Source organism: Pelodiscus sinensis, chromosome 11 (assembly GCF_052426305.1).
Source record: "Pelodiscus sinensis isolate ZL-2025 chromosome 11, ASM5242630v1, whole genome shotgun sequence".
NCBI classification, from domain to species: Eukaryota; Metazoa; Chordata; order Testudines; family Trionychidae; genus Pelodiscus; species Pelodiscus sinensis.
Window position 1 is genome coordinate 11203988 of NC_143062.1, and position 24608 is coordinate 11228595.

Genomic DNA, 24608 nt, shown 5'->3' on the forward strand with positions numbered 1-24608 from the left:
TCCTTGCTGTGCATAGGATAAAATTGCAGAACCACATTGGTGGTCTTAATCTTGCGTGCAACTTGTTAGTGGCATATAGCTTGCACTTACATCTGTGTAGCAGCTTGGGGAAAAGAGCCTTCTTGATGTATGTACCATCATTGTCTGTCTCTTCATTGAGCTGATAAAATGCAGCATGATAAGCTGCCTGTAGTGTTCCAATGTAATTAGCTATTTTTCCTTAAGCTTTGTTTTACTCACGCAAGGCAGATTGGAGTGCTAAACGGCATCCTTAGCAATCAAGTCTTCATAGACATTCTATGCAACATGTGGTCAGCTCATATGTTAAGTGCTTCTTCCCTTAGTTTGGTTGTTCTGTCACATTTCTATTGTATGAAGTTTCTTGCAGTTCTTTTGTGGTTTTGTTTCAAACTAACTGCAGCTGGTGCCAGCACTGGAGGATGAAAAAAAATACTTGCTCATGCAAAACCATTAACTAGCTTGTAAAATACATTGTTGTGTGATAGTACTGACCAATAAACACCACAATAAGGTGCGGTAGTAGTCATGTTGCAGTGTTTCTCGAACTGTGCAAAAAAACCACACGCTCCCATTGTGGATGCCATAATTTACTTTGTCTACAGGCTTACAGCACCACTTGATAGCTCCACATTCTATCTTGTTGAACAGGGATACAATATTCCTCGCCAGCTCTTCCGATGAAAAAGATGTTGCCCACAAAAGCTCATGATATCATATACATTTTTGTTAGTCTCTAAGGTATCACAGGACTACTCGTTGTTTATACATAAAATAAACTTTCAAATGATCTAGATATGTGTAGGGTCAGTACATTGAACTTCAAAAATATAGCTCTTCTTGTTGAATTGCTGCTTACTTAAAGGCACAGCACCACTCAATCTTATTTTTTTGCCAGTGTAATGCCTTTTCTGGGATTCATTTTCTGCTGGGAGCTCTACAGTCTGTCCAAGAACTGGCCATTTTTTCTTGCAGCTTTAGATTAAGGGTAACAGGGTTTTTACACTGAACAGGTCAGTGACTTTGCTGATGGTGGACTGGTAATAATTACAGATATACCCTTACCACTTTTTGTACCTATAGTGGAATCTGAAAAAAAAATCCCCATCATAGTGTTATAAATGACATAAGTGTGTGTATTAGGAAGTATAATTTACAGGTCAGAGGGGCCTTGAGTTAGAAAACAGTAAGAGGTAAGATAAGGCAGGGCATTATTCGCTTTTTTTGCCAACATCTTTTTGGTATTTTAAAATCGTATCGTGCTACAGGCACACTGACATAGCCTGGTTTACATCAGCTCACTGGCCTGCATCTTACAGTACTGTTTATATTAGCAGTGAGTTTGACCTTGTACTGTATTAAATAAACTACAGCTGTGTCTGGTTATTATCTAACATTTGTGAAAACACTCCCTACATCAGCTATATAATAGTGTTACACAAACAGTACAACACAGTGCAAAAGAAGCAGCAGCAAATTCTGCCAGAAGCATGCATGTACAATTGGAAATCAGAAATTAAACCAGTTTTCTGAACTCATAAGAACATAAGAACTCAATCATTTTCATGGTTGCTAAGGTTCTGGGACGGACCCACAACTGGACCCAGTCAATGCAACTGAACAGACATGACAAAGCAATATGATTACAAAGAATTTATTGAGAGCGATTAAGAAAGATACATTTTACTATGTATGTTTGAATTAGGAAAGGATTTAAGGAGAAATGGAGCTGAATTTAAATCCCTAATCTAAGCAGCCCTAAACTAATTTAAATGAATCATATAATTTAATGATAGGTATTGGCAACCTGATTTCCAGTTGTGAGGATCTACAGTTGTTCAAACAGAATGTATATGAAACATCTTATTGAAGATTTGCTTTTCATAAGCAGATAGCATCTTTGCATAGTAATAATCACATTTCATAAAGCTGTAATGCCCAGATTGGTCACTAAAAATGTAAGCACATATGGATGGAAGATATTCTAAAAGAATAAAGGGTTATTAATTATTCTGAGAGAGATATTAGTAATACTATATAAAATGCTTAAGTTGGCCTGAAAGATTGTATTTGCTTAGGCAACTGTTTAGTATGTTTATACAAAATCAGTATATCAACAAACTGTGTGGATGCATATTAGACATTCTGCTGAAAATTTGGCTAAGTATAGGATAAGCTGAAAAATCACAGTCAGAATGTAAATTACTTTTTAAATGAACACGAGAGGCATGAAATATTAACATTTGATATTTTTTTAGGGCAATTTTTCCATCACATTGACTTTGATATACTTGAAATCCATCCTGGGGCCGATTCTAAAAAACCAGATGCTACAATGATGGTCAAAAACAATAAACTGACAGTAACTAGGTAACGAATAATCAAGTCCTTAAAAATATCACTTTCCCTAATTGTAGCTTGGGCGTTGATTTTTACAGTTATATATTTTCTATTTCAGGGGCTGGCAGAAAGATTTCAGGAAAGATTCCCAGCATGGCGTCGATATCCCTTGCTGGTTTGTTCATAATAATGGAGCAGGGCTGATTGATGGAGTTCACACAAACTATATTGTTTCCAGTATATTTGACACAACTATAAATTGATCCTCAGATATGTGTTGGGAGAACATTTTTCCTGAATGTGTGATGCTTTCTAATAATCAGCTACTAAATCACTGAAAGCTTACAGAATTGGTGTGTGGGTTGTTACTACTGTTACGTAACAGATTCTAGCGAATCAGGCTAGCTTGTGTGTGATCAGTTCTTTAATGCGAAATAGCTGCTCTGTATGAAAAGGGTTAAATAAAAGCTTCTAAACTTGCTGTCTTGTTCAGTCATTCCCACTACCCGCCAACAATGAATCGATTCCAGAGTGTCAGGTAAATATTGCAATGAATTAGCTGAAGCATAACAGAAACTTTAATACTTCCATCTGAGCGCCCAGGTCTTATTTTCAAGAGAAGTCATAAATACATGGTGTTGTAGACCTATTTGTGTACTTGATTGTAGTACACAGTATGTTGGTTTACTTCCACATTCCTTGGTGGGTTGTTAGAAAGGTCTAAATCTGGGACTGCTGTAATTTAAAGCTTGAATGACTATTACCAAAACTGAAAAATTCAGTTATGATGGCCAATATGTATCAGGCTTCTCGACCTCTGAAGGTGACTCAGCCACCACCAGAGCAGGGAGTGGGAGATGGGGAATAACACCTGTTACAGTGAATTGTCATTTGCTATAAATATTTTGCATGTTCTGTTAAAATGAACACTGTCCAAAGGATTACGAGTAGGAAAACAAAACTCCGGAGCAGGAGAATCCTTAAGGAATATTTAACCTGTTTGTCATGCTAATCTTAATAATGGAAAATAGGAGCTTGTGCTATTATACTGGGAACACAGACTAGACTCTCTGTTTGTTAGCTTTGATAAATAAGGTTCCAACAGTATATGCAGTATTCTAGGTATTTCTGAGAGCAAGATAAAGAATATTGCGAATGATAAGAAAACCTTGTTTTAGTTATCCACCAGCAAGATAAAATTGGCAAGTTTTAGGGATGATCATGGTATTCACCATAGAAATAACATTTGTCTGTCACATATCTTTGTATTGTGTTTTAAAAAAATAATAAAAGTGTAAATTTAATCTAAGTATAATCAATGTTGAACCATTTTCTGGAGACGTGACCGTGATATTGTCCAGAAAGTTTTTTGACGTCGCAGTCTCTCCAGCTACTTCTGACCAGAAAAGGTCATCTGAAGAAGTGGGTTGCGCCCCTGAAAGCTCATGATACCAGCTACATGTTTTGTTAGGTGACACTAGCCTATTTGTTGTTTTTTAGAAAATTTTCCAGAAAGAAGTGAGAGAAATAAAAAATCTGAAGTTTTTTATCTGAAATAAGACATTTTGACACACTTTTGTTTTGCAAGACTAGTCAAAAGATTTTTGGTTTTGTTCCATTGGGGAATGAAACCAAATAATGAAATCTCAAAAATTGTCACAAAACAGAACTGTCATGTTGCTTCAGACAACTCTAGTTCTGAATGCTTAGAAATAGCAGAAAGGTTGATGGTAAGGGTTCTGTAGCAGGTTCATTCTGCTTAGTATCTCAAATCAGTATTTTCTGATGACTCAAATCAGTATTTTACTTTTTATTTTGCTGTTCATCCCCTTTTTAATGCATATGTTGATGCCATTAAGATTAATCAGGCAGTAGCTGAGTTAGTCTATACACGAAAAAAACAACAGATGGTCTGGTAGCACTTTATAGACTAACAAAACATGTCGATGTTATCATGAGCTTTCGTGGGCACAGCCCACTTCTTCAGATGACCGGAGTTTTGAGTTTAGGATGTGCAGACCCAAAATAAATAGGGGAGAAGCGGGGGGAGGAAAAAAAAGAGGAGGGATGGGAAACAAGGAGCAGAGGGTATGGAAAATCAAAGGGAAAAACAGAAAGGCAGAGCTGGGAATCAGTAAGTACCTGAAGATTGGGTAGTTAAAACGAAGCAGATAAGAATCGAAGTCAATATATAGTACCCTTCCTAACATGGGAATCCACACAAAGAGCTGTTTGCACCTTCACTGAACGTTAGGTTGATATGAAGGTGCAAACAGCTGTTTGTGTAGATTTTTCTCTCCCCTGCCCTTGGTGTCTTATCTCCCCTACCCCAAACCTACTTATTTCACCCACTAATGGCAGCAGAAAAACAGCAAGTGAGAGAGAGAGACACACTAAGGCTGTGTCTACACTGGCGCGATCTTGCGCCAAAGCGGCTGCTCTTGTGAAAAACTTGCTGCCTGTCTACACTGGCCGTGCGTTCTTGCGCAAGTAAACTGATATTTTAATGTATGAAATCAGGGCTTCTTGCGCAAGAACTATGATGCTCCCACTCAGGAATAAGCCCTCTTGCGCAACTGTTCTTGCACAAGAGGCCAGTGTAGACAGGCAACATGAATTTCTTTCGCAAGAAAGCCCTATTGTTAAAATGGCCATCAGAGCTTTCTTGCGCAAGAGAGTGTCTACACTGGCATGGATGCTCTTGCGCAAAAGCACATCTCTTGCGCAAAAGCACATTCCAGTGTAGACTCTCTCTTCTGGAAGAGTTTTTGCACAAGAACTCTTCTGCAAAAGCGTTCTTGTGCAAGAAGCTGCCAGTGTAGATGTAGCCTAAGAGAAAAGAGGAGGAGAGGGGAGTGGGTGTTGTATGTCAGCGGCTGGTGAGTGAAAGGGAGAGAGAGCAAGTCAGGACAAATGCATGCAAGCTGAGGAGCGTGGGGCAGAGTGTTGCCAGGCCACAGTGAGGGCATGAGAGGGGGGTGGGAGGAAGAGGCATGTAGGAAGAGCACATTAGGGACTGGGAAGTGAAAGGGTTAGGGAGGGATCAGATGACAGTGAGTGGATGCAAGGGGCTTGGGAGAAGGGAAGAGATTGTGCCTGGTGAATGAGGATTGTGGAGGAGGAGCCAGTGAGGGCGTGCCAGGCAAAGAGGACAGGGGCAAATCTGTGGGCATGTAGGATGAAGGGTCTGGGGAGAACTGGGCAATGGCACAGGCATAAGACAATGTGCAACGGGGTGGGCATGTGAGGTGAGGGACTGGGGAGGGAAAAACATGGCTGGGGGCAGAACAGTGCAGTGAGATAAGGGGGTGGCTGGAGATGGAGAGCAGGTGAAGGCATGGGCATGTGAGATGAAGGAATTGGTGGGAACAGGGCGAGGTCTCATGTGCAAGATGAGTTAGGTTGAGGCGAGAGGCATCAGACAAGGCTGAGTGAGCATGTGTGAGGCGAGGGAACTGGTCATGAGAAGGATGACTTGAATAAGTGTGAGGAGGCCGACTAGTGTGTCGCCTATGGAGGTGACTGAGGTGGTTAGTACATGTATGAGAATGTGAGGGAGGCCATGCTGGTGAAGGGTATAGGTGAGGGGGATAAGGGATGAGGGACCCTAGTGAAATAGTTAGAAATAGATAGAAATCTGGGGCCAAGAACAAACATGGACTTAAATAAAAACTGAAGAAAAAACATGAAACTCAAGGAATAGAAGAGTAAAATGGAGGACAGAGTGACCATAATGTAATAAAATTTAACATCCCTGTGGTGAGTAAAACACCTCAGCAGCCCAACACTGTGGCATTTAACTTCAGAAAAGGGAACTACACAAAAAATGAAGCTAGTTGCACAGAAATTAAAAGGTACAGTAACTAAAGTAACATCTCTGCTAGCTTCATGGAAACTTTTCAAAGACTCCATAATAGAGGCCCAACTTAAATGTATACCCCAAATTAAAAAACCCTGTAAGAGAACCAAAAAAGTGCCACTGTGGCTTAACAATCAAGTAAAAGAAACAGAGAGAGCTAAAAAGACATATTTAGTGAGGAAAACAGATGCATAAGCATTGTCAAATTAAGAGTAAAAATATAATAAGAAAAGCCAAAAAGGAGCTTGAAGAACAAACAGCTGGCCAAAAACTCAAATAATAACACCATGTTTTTTAAGTACATCAGAAGCAGGAAACATGTTAAACAATCAGTGGAGCCCTTGGATGATTGAGACACTAAAGGAGCACTCAAAGATGATAAACGCATTGCGGAGAAGCTAAATTAATTCTTTGCTTCAGTCTTCATGTCTGATTCCCCAAACCTGAGCCATTCTTTTTAGGTGATAAATCTGAGGAATTGTCCCAGATTGAGGTGTCATTAGAGGAAGTTTTGGAGAAAATTGATAAACTTAATGGTAACAAGTCTCCGGGACCAGATGGCATTCACCCAAGAGTTCTGAAAGAACTCAAATGTGAAATTGCAGAACTATTAATTGTGGTTTGTAACCTAGCCTTTTAATCCGCCTCTGTATCTAATAACTGGAAGATAGTTAACGTGACACCAATATTTAAAAAGGGCAATTAACAGACCGATAAGTCTAATGTCAGTACCGGGCAAATTAGTTGAAAGTATAATAAAGAATGAAATTGTCGGACACATGGATGAACATAATTTTTTGAGGGAAAGCCAACATGGTTTCTGTAAAAGGAACTCATGCCTTACTAATCTGCTAGAGTTCCTTGTGGGAATCTTTTCTCTGGAAAGAGGAATCCAGTGCATATTCCAGAAAGCCTTTGACAAGGTCCCTCACCAAAGGCTCGTAAGTTGTCATGGGATAAGGGCAGGGGTCGGCCAAAGGGCCTTCGCAGGCTGGATCCGGGGTTGGCAAAAGAGTCTGGGGTGGAGGGAAGCACACTAAGTTTCCTTTGCCCTGCCAGGAGCATGCAGTGCTTTGAAGGGGGGAGCATGGAAAGTCTCTTCCCACCACCAGGGGCATGGGTGCTTAGTGGGAAGGGGGGGCAAAGGGTGTCCCCCACCCCCAGACCAATCATGGTTTGTGGGTGGGGAAGCCTGAAGCATCCTAGCCCCGCCCCTTCCTTTTGAGACCCTGGGCCTTTCGGTGCGGCACAGGAAGGCAAACAATTATTGCCCACCCCTGGATAAAAGGGAAGATCCTTTCAAGCATTGATAACTGGTTAAAAGACAAAAAACGAAGGGTAAGAATAGATTATAAATTTTCAGAGTGGCGAGAGGTAACTAGCGCGGTCCCCCAAGGATCTGTCCTAGGACCAATCCTATTCAACTTATTTATAAATGATCTGAAGAAAGGGGTAAATAGTGAGATGGCAAAATTTGCAGATGATACCAAACTGCTCGAGATAGTTAAGATCAAAGCAGATAGTGAAGAGCTTCAGAAAGATCTCACCAAACTATGTGATTGGGCAACAAAATGGCAAATGAAATTTAATGTTGATAAATGTATAGTTGTGCGGGGAAATTTCGGCAAATCCAGTAATATGCTTGAACCACTATTGCTTACTACTTAAGCTTTAGCAACCAAGCTAATAGGCCCAAATTAGACTGCAAGAAGAAGAAGGGGTAGTCTGGGTGTCACAGAGAGGGCAGCTTGACTCCGCATCCTTCCTGAGGCCCAAATCTCTAGTGAAATCACTGAACGATACATGAAGAAAAACAGGAAGTTTGTCTAAATGCCCTAAGACATATATCTATCAGGGCCCCCGAGCATGAAGTATCTGAAAAAGAAAAAAACGCATCTGGTGAAAGTGATGATCAGAAAAAAACTTCTTGTCTAACCTTTAAAAAGTGTTTGCCTAACAAGTTTTTGAGTGACATATTATTGTAATACTAATGGATAAATAGGGAAGGAAAGTTTGAGATTGGGAACACTTGAAGGGACACCTCGAGGACTTCACTTCTGGACGCATCTTTGTCCCCACTGTCAGATGGAAGACTGGCCATCAGAAGCCTGCTTGGTGTCACTCGGGAGCCACACTCAACTTTGGTATTTATTGATGGTGGGGGTATTTTACTAACCTGTTGCGGATGTGTGTAAGTGCTTGAGACTAAGTAAAGTTTAGCTTCAAGTGAAAGCACTCTGGTGTTTTCCTGTTTGTACCATCCATTTATTGGACGACCGTGTCTCCCCGAATTATTTCCTGACACCACCTCACAGAGAGTAAAAGTGACCAAGAGGTTTGGGTTGAAAGAACCCCTGGTAAAATAGTAATGCACCTTGGAAAAAATAAACCCAACTATACATACAATATGATGGGGACTAATTGAGCTACAACTACTCAAGCGAGAAATCTTGGAGTAATTGTGGATAGTTCTTTGAAAACATCGACTCAATGTGCAACGGCAGTCAAAAAAGAAGATAGTCTCTATCCTTTTTTAATGATTCCTAACATTCAAAAAAACCCAACAAATGCTAGGGAAGTGGGCTGTGCCACGAAAGCTCATGACACCATCTACATGTTTTGTTAGGCTATAAAGTGCTACCAGACCATTTGTTGTTTTTTTCTGTAACATACTAACTCGGCCACCCCCGAAGCTCCTAACATTCTAAGACAGGGAATATCTTATTGCCTGTGTATAAAACCATGGTATGTCCATATCTTGAATACTACGTACAGATGTGGTTGCCTCATCTCAAGAAAAGATATATTGGCATTGGAAAAAAATTCAAAAAAGGGCAATAAATATGATTAGGGGTTGGGAATGGGTCCCATATGAAGAGAAATTAAAGACTTGGACTTTTCAGCTTAGAAAAAAGACTAAGGGGATATGATAGAGGTCTACACAATCTTGACTGGGTGTGGAAAAAGTGAATAAGAAAAAGTTATTTACTTATTCCCATGATATAAGAACTAGGGGTCACCAAATGAAATTGATAAGCAGCAGGTTTAAAACAAACAAAAGGAATTTTTCTTCACTCAGCACACAACCTGTGGAACTCCTTGCCAGAGGCTGTTGTCAAGGCTAGGACTTTAACAGCACTCAAAAAAGAGCTAGATAGATTCATGGAGGTTAGGTCCATCAATTACTATTATCCAGGATGGGTAGGAATGATGTCCCTTGCCTCTGTTTGTCTGGAGATGGATGATGGAAGAGGGATCACATGAGGATTACCTGTTGTGTTCTCTCCTTCTGGGGCGTCTGGTATTGGTCACTGTCAGCAGATGGGATACTGGGCTAGATGGACCTTTGCTCTGACCCAGTATGTCTGTTCTTCTGTTCTTATTACAGGAAACGAAATGGGAAAGAACTCAGCCATGGAAACTAGTAAGTTTATATTCAATTTGCTTGATTCAGAATTTTGATTCTACAAGTTAATGGTTATTAGACTGAGGCAATTTACATTTTTTCTCAGGTGTTGGACTGGAAGGGTTGATAGCGTCAAAATACACCCACCTATGGTCTAAAAAGTATTTTCATTGTTAAAATTAACAGGAATGAGAGCAGGTGGCAGTACTCAGCCTGACCAATTATGGGGCACAAGGCAACGCGGGACCCAACCATATCTTCAGTTTCCTGTTTAACCCGTGAGGCCTCTAGAGGTGAGAAGCAAAATGATGCCTCATCAGCTTATTGTGGCTGAATCATCATGTCTTCAGAACCTAGTTGTCACGTCCTCAGAACATAGGGGAAAAAACTCTTTGCAAAGGTCTTGAGGCAGAGAATTGTGGAGGATTCTTTCCAAGGGTATGTCTAGACTACAGGCTTTTGTCGACAGAAGTTTTGTTGACTGATACTGTCGACAAAGCTTCTGTCGACAAATAGTGATAGAAATGTAGCCGTGTTAGTCTGGTGTAGCTGAAACAAAATACAGGACTATGTAGCACTTTAAAGACTAACAAGACGGTTTATTAGATGATGAGCTTTCGTGGGCCAGACCCACTTCCTCAGATCTGAGGAAGTGGGTCTGGCCCACGAAAGCTCATCATCTAATAAACCGTCTTGTTAGTCTTTAAAGTGCTACATAGTCCTGTATTTTGTTTCTGTCGACAAAGAGTGTCTAGACTACATCCAGTTCTGTCGACAAAGCAAGCCGCTTTGTCGACATGACAGGGTAGGCACACAGGACAGTGTAGGTGCAATAACACCTTCTGTCGACAGAACTCTGTCAACAAAAGGCATTATTCCTCATAGAATGAGGTTTACAGCCGTCGACAAAACTGCTGAGTTCTGTCAACATTATGTTGACAGAACTCAGCGGCAGTGTAGAAGCAGGTATAGTTTTATCGATAAAAGTCCACTTTTGTCGACAAAATCCTGTAGTCTAGACACACCCCAAGTGTTCAAAACTCTTACTTCACTACCAGTTGGTTCCCTATTGTTTAAGGAGGTGGTACTAAAAAAAAAAGGAGGTACTAAAGCAGAGACAGAGAGAGCATTTACAGATGTATCAGTGCATGGAGACAAGGGAAAGTGACGAGTAGAAATTTTAATTTTTTTCTGCCTCGATTTTTTTCTTTTTCTTATTATATATTTACTCCTATGGATATTGGTGTTTCCTGCTGTCAACAGGCAGTGAAAGTGGAAGAGGGCTCAGTGCGTTGCAAATCTGTATTTGCTATAAGACGGCTGATAATATTTCTATTGTGAATTAGTATCAGTGTTATGTAATGCACTGAGGTTAACCCCAATATCTTTAGTATATTTACAGTACTGTAGATTGTGGGTATTGTAGTCAGCAGTGTTATTGTCTGGTCAGTCAAACTGCATGCTACAGGGTATATAACAGTCCATTTTGTGTATATTACCTTGGTTACACAAGCAATTCAGATAATGGTATGCAATCACCGTGGGTATATATGTATAGGAGAGGGTATAACATTTTATCTGTTTACAAAATTATTTGTATCAATGTTTTAGTCTAGAAAATTCTCTTTTTTATAAATATTGATGTATGGAATCTAGTAATAGTTTGTCAGGTTTTTTTGTAAGTTTTTAAAAAAATCTGGCTTACGACAAAGAATTTTTGGGTTCAATGGCCTGAACAAATTCGTATTCTAAATTCATGGTGATTTTGAAATGTCTCTACAAAAATAGTTTGAAGATCTAGGGTAAAATATTTAAAAGTGTCTAAATTACTTAGATGCCTTTGTCCCATTTTCCAAAGTGATTTAGTTATTTAGGCCTACTGGGGAGTGAAACTTTTGCTCTTACATATTATGCTTTATTTTAAAATGTCCGATAGTTGTGAAATATCTGCCACTAGTATGAAACTAGCTTCCAACCCATAAAAATGATGCTTTTTTTATTGCTGAAAGTTAGAAGGGTTAAGGAATTTGAAATTAGGTTTTAAATTTGACCAAATAAAACAATTTCCAACCATAATTATTAATCCAATGTCTACTATAGATTCATAAGCAATAACTAGTCATCATTTGTGTTATTGCTTCAAATATTACAATTCCTGAAAGTTATTTTTTTAAAGTTTACTAACAGGAAATTCAGCTAAGCTTTGTATTTTTTCCCACAATTCAGTCGTACGAGAGAACTAGTTAAGGCAATACTCTCTTATAAGCATGTGTTAGAAAGTTCTTAGTAATGAGATAACAGTATGATAACAGTAGATAAGCAAAAATAAGAGCATGAATGCAAATTTTAGAAAACTATTCTTATTCTATTGCTACGATAGTACAGCTCTATCCTCCTTTCTCAGTGTTACTGAGCCCATATTGTCAAACACATTTGATTAGCTGGTATAACTATTATTACCAAATATGAAACTGTCCATCATATTTCATGTCTTCTGTCCAGTGTCGTACTATTTATTTTAAAGTTCATTCCCAGTTTTGACATACATTTTCAACATGTCTTATAAAGAAATACACTGTAAACTTTTGAAAATTAAACACAAATCAAACTCCAACACCTAATTTTTAAGTATAATTACAACATTTTAGAGGTACCTTTTTTACATTTATTCATTAACAAGAAAAGTTGAAAGAAAACCACAAGATTATGATATAAAGTGAAATTAAATCAGAAGTGTTACAAACATCAGCATTACATTAGTTTTCCCCCCCAGGTGTTTTTCTTTATATGGCCTTCATGTGTAATGACCAGCAGGAAATAAATCCAGTGGTTGACTCTAGCCTGTAATCTTTCTTGGATTGTCTGGAAAAATAAAAAGAAAAGGAAAAACAACTCATAAAGAAAACATTCAAACTTTAGACCACCTTTCTCCAATCAACTTAGAGTGGGTTGAACCTTATGTCTGCATTGGCTGTCCAGTCACTGCGGCTGTATAAAGGATAAGAGGTTCACCCATATGATCGCTCTGAGACCTTATTTTGAATAGCATCCTTCATACAAACGGTGTCTCAAAATGCTTGAAAGTTTGCATAAATTAAGCAAACCTATTCTGATTTGGATTCTTGCCACAAATAGAATGCCGGTGATGAAATAAGAATGGGAGGAAAAATAGAGGGTTTTTCATGTTTTTCCCCTTACAAAACTAACAAAAATGCACATATTTATGCTGAGGCTTATGCCCATTCATTATACATCTACAAACAACCAATATCCAACAGACTGAAACTCCTCCCAAACTAGGAAAATAAAGGAGGCTTGCAAGATCAACAAATTCAGGCTGTTGCAAACCATTGGACAGATGCTTCTAATGATTCACTTGACATTTGTTTAAGACGACTACTGCAACCAAACACTTTATTAATTCACGAACTGTACTAATTTCCAGCATATTTGCCAGTGATACATCATTTCAAACCGCTAAATCCTTGAGGCATCTCTGATTGCATACAAAATATTAAAACAAAGTAAATCACATAAAGCATATACTCCTTCCCCTCCCATACCCTACTGGTTCGTTTTACCTGTTAACACTATGCTTTTGTCCATGAACATTAAGAACTCTTTCTTGCTGTCCCTGACTTGCTCCAGGGTTAGTTTCCAAATTTGTGTCGAAGTAAAATTGACCTTAGAGAAAACAGACATAAAAATATTTCAAAATCACATTTATCAGAAAGCTTTTCAAAATGCATATTTTTGTTCATTTAATAAGAACCCCTTGAATGGCTACAGAGCGAGTAGTTGCTTGCCTGAGATAATGTTACCTGTGCAGTCATGTTATTCCAATCATACGAACTAACAATAAAAGACATATGATGGAAGCTTTCTGGCTTTCTAAGGCCTTTCCCTTGTTTCAGAAGTCATTCTCTTTGGTCCTAGATGCTTATCTAAGATTCTTACTATCACAGGCACAATGCTGCCAACAGATTCATGCTCACATGCTCACACAGAATCCCACTGACTCCTATTTCTACATTTATTTGTTTCCAGTGTTGGGCTATGTCAGATCTTTCTGTATTTAAAAGATTTTTGGACAATTGCTTTAAGGAAACTGCTTTTTTCCTTTTTTATGTCAGGTTGAGATGTCTGGGTATTTTCTGTGGGGCTATGTCTAGACTGCAGGCTTCTTTCGGAAGAAGCTTTTCTGGAAGAGATCTTCCGGAAACAGAAAGAGAGCATCCACACTGCAAAAGCGCATTGAAAAAGTGATCTGCTTTTTCGAAAGATAGCGTCCATACTGAATGGATACTATCTCACATTTCAGCTGTGATTACTATGGACAGAGTGGCCACCAGGGCACCTGTGCTTTTTCCTCTTCTTTCGAAAGAACTCCCTCTTCCCTGTCCACACATGCCTTTTTCTGAAAGAACTCTTACAACTGAGCACTTTGTAGTAATTCAGGACAGCAATACTGTAAATGCAGGATTCACTGATATGGCGTCCTGACAGGTCTCCTGCTCTGTCAGTGATGATAAACATTTGGCTGTGTGCATTTTTGTATGCTCCCTCAGGATATCATGCCATCTCTTTGAGTCTGTGTGTGTCCGTCCCTCCTCTTGAACGGTCTTAGCAGGTTTTAATATCCCTCTGGGGTCTTGTATTTTAATTTTTTATATATATTTATATTGTATTTTTTTAAAAAATTGTAAGCCGCCTCAAATATTTTAAATAAAGGGATGGAGTAAAATATTTAAAATAAATTAAATAATAAAATCTCTCTGTGGGTAGCTAGCATAACAGACTTTATGAGAGCTCCCAAATACCACAGACTCAGAAAAGATACGAAAGCACCCGAGGCAGGTTTATTGTCGAACAAAGTACATGATGGCCAGATGGCCTCCAAGGACAATGGATACGGCTCAGTCGATAGTATGGATTTCACTACTGCCCCCTAGGCGGCCAAAGAGTTAAGTCGAGATAACCCAATATTTATAGAGAGAAATGAACAATCTATTATACACACCGCATGTATCATCTTACGCATTAACGACACGTTTGGAACCTCCCCTTGTACTTTCCTCCAAAGCATTCACTACCCATTGTCATGCTTTCACTCTTGCTGTTTCCAGCTGTTGTATCATGTACTCAGCTGGGTGTCCCTGTACTGTCCTGATGGAATGTATTTACATGTTCCACGTGTTTTTAGTTTTAGTGCCGACAGACTTGCAAGCAAACATCTGCTTTTGACACGGCCTCTCTCTCATTCATAGTATAACTCTTGCTTACTTTGGATCAAGCACCAAGCTCTTCCTTTCTCCTATATACCTCACACATTAATAAGTGTATCCTTTAGGCCCCTGTGATCTAGAGATGTATTATTATCCCCTTTTAACTGGTAGAGGTCTAAGGGACAAAAGCCTAAACCAACGCAGTTATTTACAGATCAACACTAGGTAGCAAAGAAGAATTTAGCCGAGAGAAGTTTAACAACTTGCCCAAATCTGAGGCTGAATTGGAAACTGAACTCAGAGTTCATTTCAATATTTAATTACAGCACCTTTCTTTATTTCCTAGGCCCTACTACGCTACTTGGATGATACATACCAAGAAGTCCACTGGCTTTGTCAGAAAAAAGGTCAGTATCCATGAAATATAACCCAAGGAAATGATTTGGAGACTTTACAAAAGAAATTTTCATTGTGATGTTCTCAGATGCTGATACTGTCAGACTTCTTTCCTTTTCAACTGTGATCTCCACCCTAGGAAAAAAAGCAATCCTGGTTTTTCTAAGAAAAATGTTAAGATATTTATATAATGCTTGAGTATTTGGTGGTAGTGGTATTATTTGCATGACTGTTATGTGTAGGAGGACTACTCATGGACCAGAACCTGATTTATTGTAGATATGCTGCTACCCTTTGTAATCAGATTCTTTTTTATGCACTGAACTTGAACTGAGGTCACATTTTCTATGCAGCAATAAGTACAGTAATTTGCCTTCCTCTCTCCTCCCGCCGTGCCTTAAAATCACACATCAGTTAATATAGTTTACAGGGAAAAAATGTTAAATTAACAGGATTGTTTGCTAATGAAAATATATTTTTGCCCATGGCAAAAAAATGCTTGGTGAAGAGGAAAAAGAATATTCTTTGTAATGATTATAACATACGTACAAAATATTGTAATCAGCATGGATGAAAATTCAAAGGTCCAGTTCCCCATCAAAACTCTCTTGGCTATTTTACAAGAATAATCTCTCAGAATTTTCAGGACCTGTCTTTCTTCTTGTAGTTAATTAGGAAAATGCAGAGGTCCATCTTTTTTTCTTTTTAAAAAGCCACCAAGAATTCAAGAAACGTAATAAAGGTGAGCCTGACCCACCAGGCCCGCCGAGGGGGGGGGGGGGGGGGGGCGAGAAGCAACTGCTCTGGGGCCCAGTGATACAAAAGGGACTAAAGTTTCTGGCTGCCACCCCTACCGCATTGACATCCGGAGCCCTGGACTCTTTATACCCAGCATGCAATGTGCTCTGGGCAGCAATGAGAGGTGCCTAGGGGAGATGTAGCACTCTCCAGACAGTGCTGAGGGTGGCCTAGCCCCAGTCTTGCCCCTTCCTGGGGCACAGATCAGGGTCCCCTCACCTTGCCCAGGAGTCTGGTGAGGCTGTCAGTCCCACTGGCCTGAACCAAACATCCATAATCTGAAGACGCACAAAACGGAGTGGATTTAAATCCATATTTTTACTTCTTAACTGGCCCCCTGCTATAATGATCCCTAATCCAATACCTCTAAGGGTTCTAAACATTCAGATTTTTGTCTAAATGTTCAGAAACTTAGCACTGCATTGACAGGGTCCATCCTGTGTGTGGAACATAAATCCATACCACTTGTAGGCCTTGCCTAGATAACAAGGACATTCTGATCAGTGCACTTTGCAGCTTTTGTTCTTGTCCACTACTGGTCTATTAGTTAACCAAAGGAGCCAAGAGAAAAGGCTGTCTAAAGTCTCCTTTTGAATTTATATTTTGGTCTGCTGACTAAATCAGTTCATCCATCCAATTATAAAATTTAAAACACTTCTGAAACAGCAGAAATTGTCTAAAATTATAGATACTTCAAAATAATCTGGACAAACTGGAGAAATGGTCTGAGGCAAACAGGATGAAATTCAATAAGGACACATTTAAAGTACTCCACATTGGAAGGAACATTAAGTTTCACACATACAAAATGGGAAGTGATTATCTAGGAAGGAGTTCTGCAGAAAGGAACCTAGGAGTCATGATGGACCACAAGCTAAATAAGAGTCAACAGTATGATACTTTTGGGAAAAAATTAAACCTCATTCTGGGATGTATTAACAGGAGTGTTGTTTAGTCTGGAAAAGAGAAGACAGAGGAGACAGGATAATAGTTTTCAAGTACTTGAAAGAATGTTACAAGGAGGAGGGAGAAACACTCTTCCCCTTTACTCCTGAGGACAGGACAAGATGCAATGGCTATAAATTGTAGCAAGGGAGGTTTAGGTTGGACATTAGGAAAAACTTTCTAATTGCTTAGAGAGGTGGTGGGCTTCCATCATTGGAGATTTTAAAGAGCAGCTTAGACAAATTCCTGTCAGGGATGCTTGGTCCTGTGATGAGTGCAGAGGACTGGACTTGATGACATCTTGAGGTTCTTTCTGGTTCTCTGATTCTCTGATTGTATTTTTACAAAACTATCTGCGCCATTCATTCATCACTGCCAGAGGCCTCAAAATGAGTTAGTATTAAATTTTAGGAATAAAATCTGAGCCTTTTGGAAACCGACTTATTTATGAAAGTGCAATGTACTTTTATGTGTGATCTCTGATTGGGTAAAACACGCCATAAATTTGGTATTAATGAAGGACAATGTAGTAATACAATAAACAGAGAAAAACTTAAAAAACAACAAATACCCTAGCAGCACCTTAAAGGCTAACAAAACATGCAGATGGTATCATGAGCTTTCGTGGGTACAACCCACTTCTTCAGATGAATAGAGTATTAAAAGTCCAGTTCCAAAATAAATAGGGGATGGGCTGGGGAGAAGGAAGGGGGAAAATAGTGAATTAGAGTGTTCATGTCACATGAAGCTGATAGAGAAGGTTCAAATTGTTTTTAAGTCATGAGGATGTGGAAGGGAGTGTGCTAGCCAGGTAATGTCTTCATTCATACCTTTGTGATGGGTCTCAAACCTGTAAATGAAGTTATCTTTTGAAGAGAGATCAAGTGATAGTGGCTTGTTGGGTTTAAGTAAAGCCCAGAGAGTGAAAGCAACTGGGTGACCAAAATCCATTAGATGGGGGAAAAAAAATCTACAGCAGCCTTTCAGCAAATTAGGAAGACAGCTTTTTAAATAAAATGTTGGATCTCTTTTTGGGAAGATAAGTGTTTTTACTCCTGTGGGCTCCCTTTCCTATAGGAGTCTCTGACTTTTACTGAGAGGATCCTTGGTGCTACAGTCTAGCCCTAGAGACTACAATTCCCAGGATGCCTTGGGAAAAAGGAGGGAAACTGTTGCTCTCTTCCAAGCAGTGGAGGGAGGGAGGTGGTGGGCTCCAGTTTGGAGAAAGGAGCCAGATTGCTGGTGTGGAGCCATTTCCAGTCTAGCAGCTACAGCTGGAAGCTAGAGCCTGCTGGGGCTTGGATCTAGCAGGCTGCATTGGGGGCTGTTCGTGATTGTTCCTGGAGGGGAGAACCTCTGGCTGTGCCTGTGGCTGAGAAGGGCCTGCACAGGAGGTGACTGTGAGTAACGCTGGCTGTTTGGGAAAATGCTGCTTAGGACAGAGCACAGAAGAAAAACTGACTCTGGGTCTGAAGAGAGGCACAGTGATCTGCCCAGGGCACTAGAGCTGCTGGCATTTGGTGGGGCCAACTCCAGCATCAGAGAAATTGTGCAGCTTGTTGCTTTGCCTGGACTGACACACACACAAGCTGCCCAGTGCCGTCTCCACTCCATCTGCAAATCTTCAAGCGCGCCCACTCAAGCAAGGGTCTGGGACTCTGAATCCAGAGGAGGGCACACTCTGGGGTGGGATAAACGGTGTCAATGCAAATGCCAGATAGCTAAGTTTCCTTTAATTCTGTGCACTTTGTTCATTGATTTCTTCCCCTTTATGAGGCTCAGGTGAGGCCACATCTGGAGTGTTGTGTCCAGTTCTGGGGCCCCCACTATAGAAAAGATGTGGACACATTGGAGAGGGTCCAGCGGAGGGCAACCAAAATGATTAGAGGGCTGGAGCACATGACCTATAAGGAGAGGCTGAGGGATTTGGGTTTGTTTAGTCTGCAGAAGAGAAGAGTGAGGGGATTTGATAGCAGCTTTCAACTAACTGACGGGAGGTTCCAAAGAGGATGGAGAGAGACTGTTCTCAGTGGTGATGGATGGCAGAACAAGGAGCAATCGCCTCAAGTTACAGTGGAAGAGGTCTAGGTCAGATATTAGGAAAAACTATTTCCCTAGGAGGGTGGTGAAGCACTGGGATAGGTTACTTAGGGAAGGGGTGGAATCTCCATCCCTAGAGGTGTTTAAGTCTTGGCTTGACAAAGCCCTGGCTGGGATGATTGAGTTGGGATTGGTCCTGCCTTGGGCAGGGGGCTGGACTTGATGGCCTCCTGAAGTCTCTTCCAGCCCTAGGATTGTATGATTCTATGATTTTATTCAATCTTAGTCTATTAAACTCTGTTTCTTTAAGGGTACGTCTACACTAGCCCCCTAGTTCGAACTAGGGAGGCTAATGAGGGCGACCGAAATTGCAAATGAAGTGCGGGATTTAAATATCCTGCATTTCATTAGCATGTTGCCGGCCAGTTGCCATCTTGGAAATTGACTAGCCCAGAATAACTGCCCGCGTCCACTTCATGGAATGAGGTTTAACTGTTAATTCGAACTAAGGGATTATCTCGGAATCGCGCTTCTCTGCCACGTGTAGACACGGGCAGTTATTCCGGGCTAGTCAATTTCCAAAATTGCGACTGGCTGGGAACATGCTAATGAAGCGTGGGATATTTAAATCCCATTTGCAATTTCGTTTGCCCTCATTAGCCTTCCTAGTTCGAACTGGGGGCTAGTGTAGATGTACCCTAAGTGGTTAAGTAAAAGTGTGTTAATTCTAATTTAATCAATTAGATGCATTTTATTTAAAATTGTTGTTTTGGAGTTAGAGCCAGATTATTACTGGATTAAATTTATTCCTGGAGACTCCCAGGGCACTTCCTTAAATGTGTACGGGGCCAGCCAGGAGGAGGCACTGCCATTGTATATTCCCTTAGAAGCAAGGGACTCCACCAAAGGGGTGTATCCAACATCACCACTGAGATACTCAGAATTTCCTTTAGTGTTAAAAACATTGGGAGCCCAAGCACACAGGTGGGCATTGCCTGCTCCCAAATAACCCAGGTAGGGAAGAGGGGGTTATACTCCTATGTAGCAGCAAAAAGAAACGATTGAAAATATTTCATTCTATTGACATCAGGCTGGATTTTTAAAATCTAATCTCTAATCCCTTTTGCACCTGCAACATGTAAGTATAAACCTCAGGTTGGTTAGATGCCTAATTACCAAATACATGGACAAAGTCAGGTAGACATAGATATTAAATTTGGGTCTCAGGTTACCTGAACCCAGAAAACCATGAGTGTACAAATGGAGACAGAGTTAAATGAAAATCAGATGCTCTCTTAAATAAAGAAAAATGCATAAGGACATTTCTTACCCTTGGATTGTGGAGGAGGCAGACTTTGTCCATGGGAGTTTGGAGTTTTGACCACCATACTTCAGCACAGCTCCTTCCTTTGACACCCGGACTTGCACACGACGATCCAAGTAGGTAATTTCAAACAGCACAAAGTGACTTGCATTTCTCCCAAGCTTGCCAGTCACAGAGATTCCTGAAAAGCCATTAATATAGAGTAGTCACGGGACACAATATTAATAATAAATAAATGATAAGTAAAGCCCTGGCTGGGATGATTGAGTTGTGTTGGCCCTGCTTTGGGCAGGGGGTAGACTCGATGACTCCTGAGGTCTCTTCCAGCTCTAGGATTCTATGAAATAAATCAAACCAAACCAAACCATTCATTGTTACCGCTCATGTTTAAGTGTGTTGTATTTAAGGGGACAAAATTCAGCTCTGGGGCTGCATCCTGCTTCCATTTTCACTTGTGTAGAATTCACTCTCCAAATATCCTCTGTGGTCACAACCACGAAAAAGACATTTGGGGCCAAAAAGACATTTGGGGCAATGTCTCCGGCCCTGGGCGCTCACTGTCTTTCACAGATTACTCTGGACCTTAGCAGCAACAGGCTGCCAGGCGTGGAACTACAGGCCATGAGAACACAAGCTCACATTACTTCTGCTGATGATTTCATAATGTGTGTGTACTAGAAAGACTACAGCCTGCCTTGTGTATAGTAAAGATTTGTATTCATAATCAAAAGCCTCACAAGATTGGCCAAGAGGAGGAGCCTCCAAAGAGACTCATCAAAATCCACCCTTTTGGTGAAAAATGTTTTGTCGACATTAGGAATGTCAATATGTGGTTGAGTACATGATTAACTGATGAGCCCAGGCTTATCAGTCAATCTTATCAACTACACTCATTCCCCACCCCATGCTGCCTCTATTTCAGAGGCAGCGGAGGAGTGGGGGGGGGGGAGAGGGAAGCGGAAGTCAGTGTCATGAAGAACTGGCTTTTAAGCTGGGTCCCCATGTTCACCAGATCCACATAAACCACCTCTCCCCTCCTCTCCCCACTGCCTCTGATAGAGAGGCAGCATCACCAAGAGTGAAGGGAGCAGGTGGGAGCTGGTACATGTGGGAAGCTGGCTTTTAAGGCATTTCCCCATGCATGTCGTCTCAAGCTAGCTGCCTGTCCCCCACCCCCTTGCTGCTGCCTCTTTAGAAGAGGCAGCAGCGCAGAGAGGGAGGGTGGGCAGCAGCTGATATGCGTGGGGAACCAGCTTTTAAGCCCTCCATGGAACTGCCTGTCCCCACCCCACCCCAGGGGCAGCAGCATGGGGTTGCAGAGGGTTCCCTGGGAGTGGGGCCAGGAGTGCGTTGGCGGCTGGCCCCGCCCTTGGGAACTATAGAATAGTCATGTCACCGGTCATATTTTGTGTGGTGACATGACTATTCGATTAATCACTACCTAATATCCCTAGTTAGCATATTCCTGAGCAGCAGTAGCTAACTTTTTATATTATATAGACAATCTCACCTTTTTCGGGATCTGATATTAGGTTTATGAAAGATTGCGGTTGTCCATCAATATTTAAACAAATGACTTCATTTTGTCTGGGCAATTGCAAGATGAAATGTGGATATTCTATAAAAACAGAGAGAGAGACTGAGAGCTCTTTAAAGTTCTAAGAAAAAATTCAAACAGCATTGAAATTGCAAGTGTTAGTAGCGTTGAGTCAGTCATTAGTATGATGATTCAATCTCTTCTAGAATGTGAACTAGAGGCTCAGATACCTCCTCTATCAGCTCCTTGAGTATTCTAGGATGCATTTCATCAGGCCCTGGTGACTTGCAGGCATCTAACTTTTCTAGGTGATTTTTAACTTGTTCTTTTTTTATTTTACCTTCTAAAATTACCCCCTTTCCACTAGCATTCACTATGTTAGGCATTCCTACAGACTTCTCAGTAAAGACCGAAACAAAGAAGTCATTGAGCATCTCTGCCATTTCCAAGTTCAGTGGACACCTCCAATTCTTTGATGTCACACACAGACACCTAATCATAGCTCTAATTTTATGTGGGGTTTTTCTTTTGTTTTCTTTTTAAAAGAAACAACACATTATAGATTTTAAAATAAAATGGGAAAGACACATGCATCTTGCCAATGGTGAAGTTCAAGTTGTACGTTTGATTGCAAGTTTGAGGAACTGGGCGTGATTAACTGGACAGGGAATGGAAAGGGAGTTAATTGTGGAGTTGATAAGACTGACCATGTTGTTGAGTGTTGCAATGTTTGAATGGTGAAGAACATACACTAAAGTTGGGCTGAATGTTAATATCATCCTAACTGGTAATATCCTTGATGCTGAGTGATTACATGGACTGGAAATACATCAAGTAACCTTTAACTGTAAATTAGAGCAGTTTTTACTTTGGGGGAAATATAATTGCACATTTTTTGTACAACCTTAAGGGCGTGTGTAGCATCTTATGTTCTGCATACCACTGTGCATACTCAAGATACAATTCATGCAGATCATTTATACATAAAGGCTGTGTCTACACTGGGCCACTTATTCCGGAAAATCAGCCGCTTTTCCGGAATAAGCTGCGAGCTGTCTACACTGGCCCTTGAATTTCCGGAAAAGCAACGACGCTCTACTGTACAAAATCAGCCGCTATTCCGGAAAAGCTACGCTGCTCCCTCTCGGGCATAAGTCCTTATTCCAGAACACTGTTCCGGAAAAGGGCCAGTGTAGACAGCTCAGTAGTCTTTTCCGGAAAAAAGCCCCGATCGCGAAAATGACGATCGGGGCTCTTTTCCGGAAAAGCGCGTCTACATTGGCCACAGATGTTTTTCCGGAAAAAGGGCTTTTCCGGAAAAGCAGCCTGCCAATGTAGACGCTCTTTTTCCGGAAATACTTATAACGAAAACTATTCTGTTTTAAGCAGTTCCGGAAATTCATGCCAGTGTAGGCACAGCCAAACTGAGTCTCTCAGTGTAAGAGAGCAAATGGAATGATATTACTATCCATTGTTTTAGAAATAATACATCACATAATTAGAAACTGTGCTTCTGATTCTGCTCACCTACTCCAATTTTAACACTGATGTAGTTGAGCTCACTCCTGACATATAGCAGTAGAAATAAGATCAGAATCAGGCAACATACCATCATGCATATATAGGACAGATTTAGCAATTTTACATTAAACCTTAACTTTGTCATTTCCTGATTTTTGGGTGCTTATACTTTATCAACTCCTATGGAAGCTTGCTTTATTCCAGGTGTGCTTTAGAAGATGGGTTTACTGAGGGAAGGGGGAAAAAGTATTTTTTTTTTATTTCAGAAAGGACAAAGGATCTGGTTCTTCTTTTCACTTACATCAATGGCAAAATGTATGTGACTGCAGAGGAAACTGCATCAAATTCCAAAAGGGTAAGCAGAGACACTGTTTCAAGAATACTTAGCATAACCAATGAAGAATAAAAAGAAGAAATATGAAGTGGTAAATTATTCTCTGGTTTGAACAGAGAGCTAAAAGTCAGGACTTCTTGGTCCTCGCTTAATGATTGACTTGGGGCAAACCTCTTAACTTTTCTGTCTCTCAGGGTATATCTACATTGTGGGGGGTTTTCTGGGATACTGGAGGTATCTCAGAAAAACTCCGCCACGTCTAAGGAACATGTTTGTTCTTCAACTTTTTTTTTGCGGAAGAGTAAATGTGCTCTTTTGAGGAGCACTATATACCTCGTTCTATGAGGAATAAGAGCTCCTCCGAAAGAGGAGGCTTTTCTGCCATTCTAGACTGGGCCAAATGGTGGAAAAACCTGTACCGGAAAAGTGATCAGAAAAAGCTGTAGACTTAAGTGTAGACTTAGCCTCAGTTAACCCATATGTAAAAAAGAAATAATACTACTCAGGAGCGTCCGAAGGTGGGCTGCGGCAGCTGGCCCCAGGCAGAATGCGCGATCGGCGTCCCTGCCTGCGCAGCCAACAATGGGGGTGACATCATCATCGGGTGCCATTGAAGGCGGCGCCCTAAGCGACAGCTGAGTTGGCCTATAGCCACAGGCTGCCCTCGATACTACTTAACATTATCTTAGGGATGTAGTGAACATTCATTTACTTACTATTTGTAATGATCTTTGTCATTTTCAGGAGAAATGTTTTATATTATATATGCTAAATAAAAGCAAAATCACTTTGTTTTCCTGGTATTATCAAGGTGTCTATTCAACAGATGTATTTCTTAGTATTTTCACATTATGGAGTTCTGTCA

At 40.6% G+C, this 24608-nt stretch overlaps 2 protein-coding genes across 12 annotated transcripts in view; one reads left to right on the plus strand and one right to left on the minus strand.

The window, feature by feature from the left end:
- The window catches only part of LOC102454156 (inter-alpha-trypsin inhibitor heavy chain H3), a 44019-nt gene extending 41180 nt beyond the window's left edge, over window positions 1-2839 (plus strand). The window contains exons 21-22 of the mRNA XM_006127587.5: window positions 2277-2388; window positions 2477-2839. Of these exons, the coding sequence (XP_006127649.2) occupies window positions 2277-2388; window positions 2477-2621 (257 nt within the window). The 3' untranslated portion in view covers window positions 2622-2839. The remainder of the gene's footprint in view (window positions 1-2276; window positions 2389-2476) is intronic.
- Window positions 2840-12106: 9267 nt separating this feature from the next.
- Window positions 12107-24608, minus strand: part of LOC102453268 (inter-alpha-trypsin inhibitor heavy chain H4) — a 55271-nt gene continuing 42769 nt past the window's right edge. For all 11 annotated transcript variants that reach the window (XM_025186977.3, XM_006127586.5, XM_075939375.2 and 8 more), the window contains 5 exons: window positions 21862-21969; window positions 20358-20532; window positions 15225-15379; window positions 13205-13307; window positions 12107-12485 (listed from right to left, as the gene is read on the minus strand). In XM_025186977.3, the coding sequence (XP_025042762.2) occupies window positions 12407-12485; window positions 13205-13307; window positions 15225-15379; window positions 20358-20532; window positions 21862-21969 (620 nt within the window). In that variant the 3' untranslated portion in view covers window positions 12107-12406. The remainder of the gene's footprint in view (window positions 12486-13204; window positions 13308-15224; window positions 15380-20357; window positions 20533-21861; window positions 21970-24608) is intronic.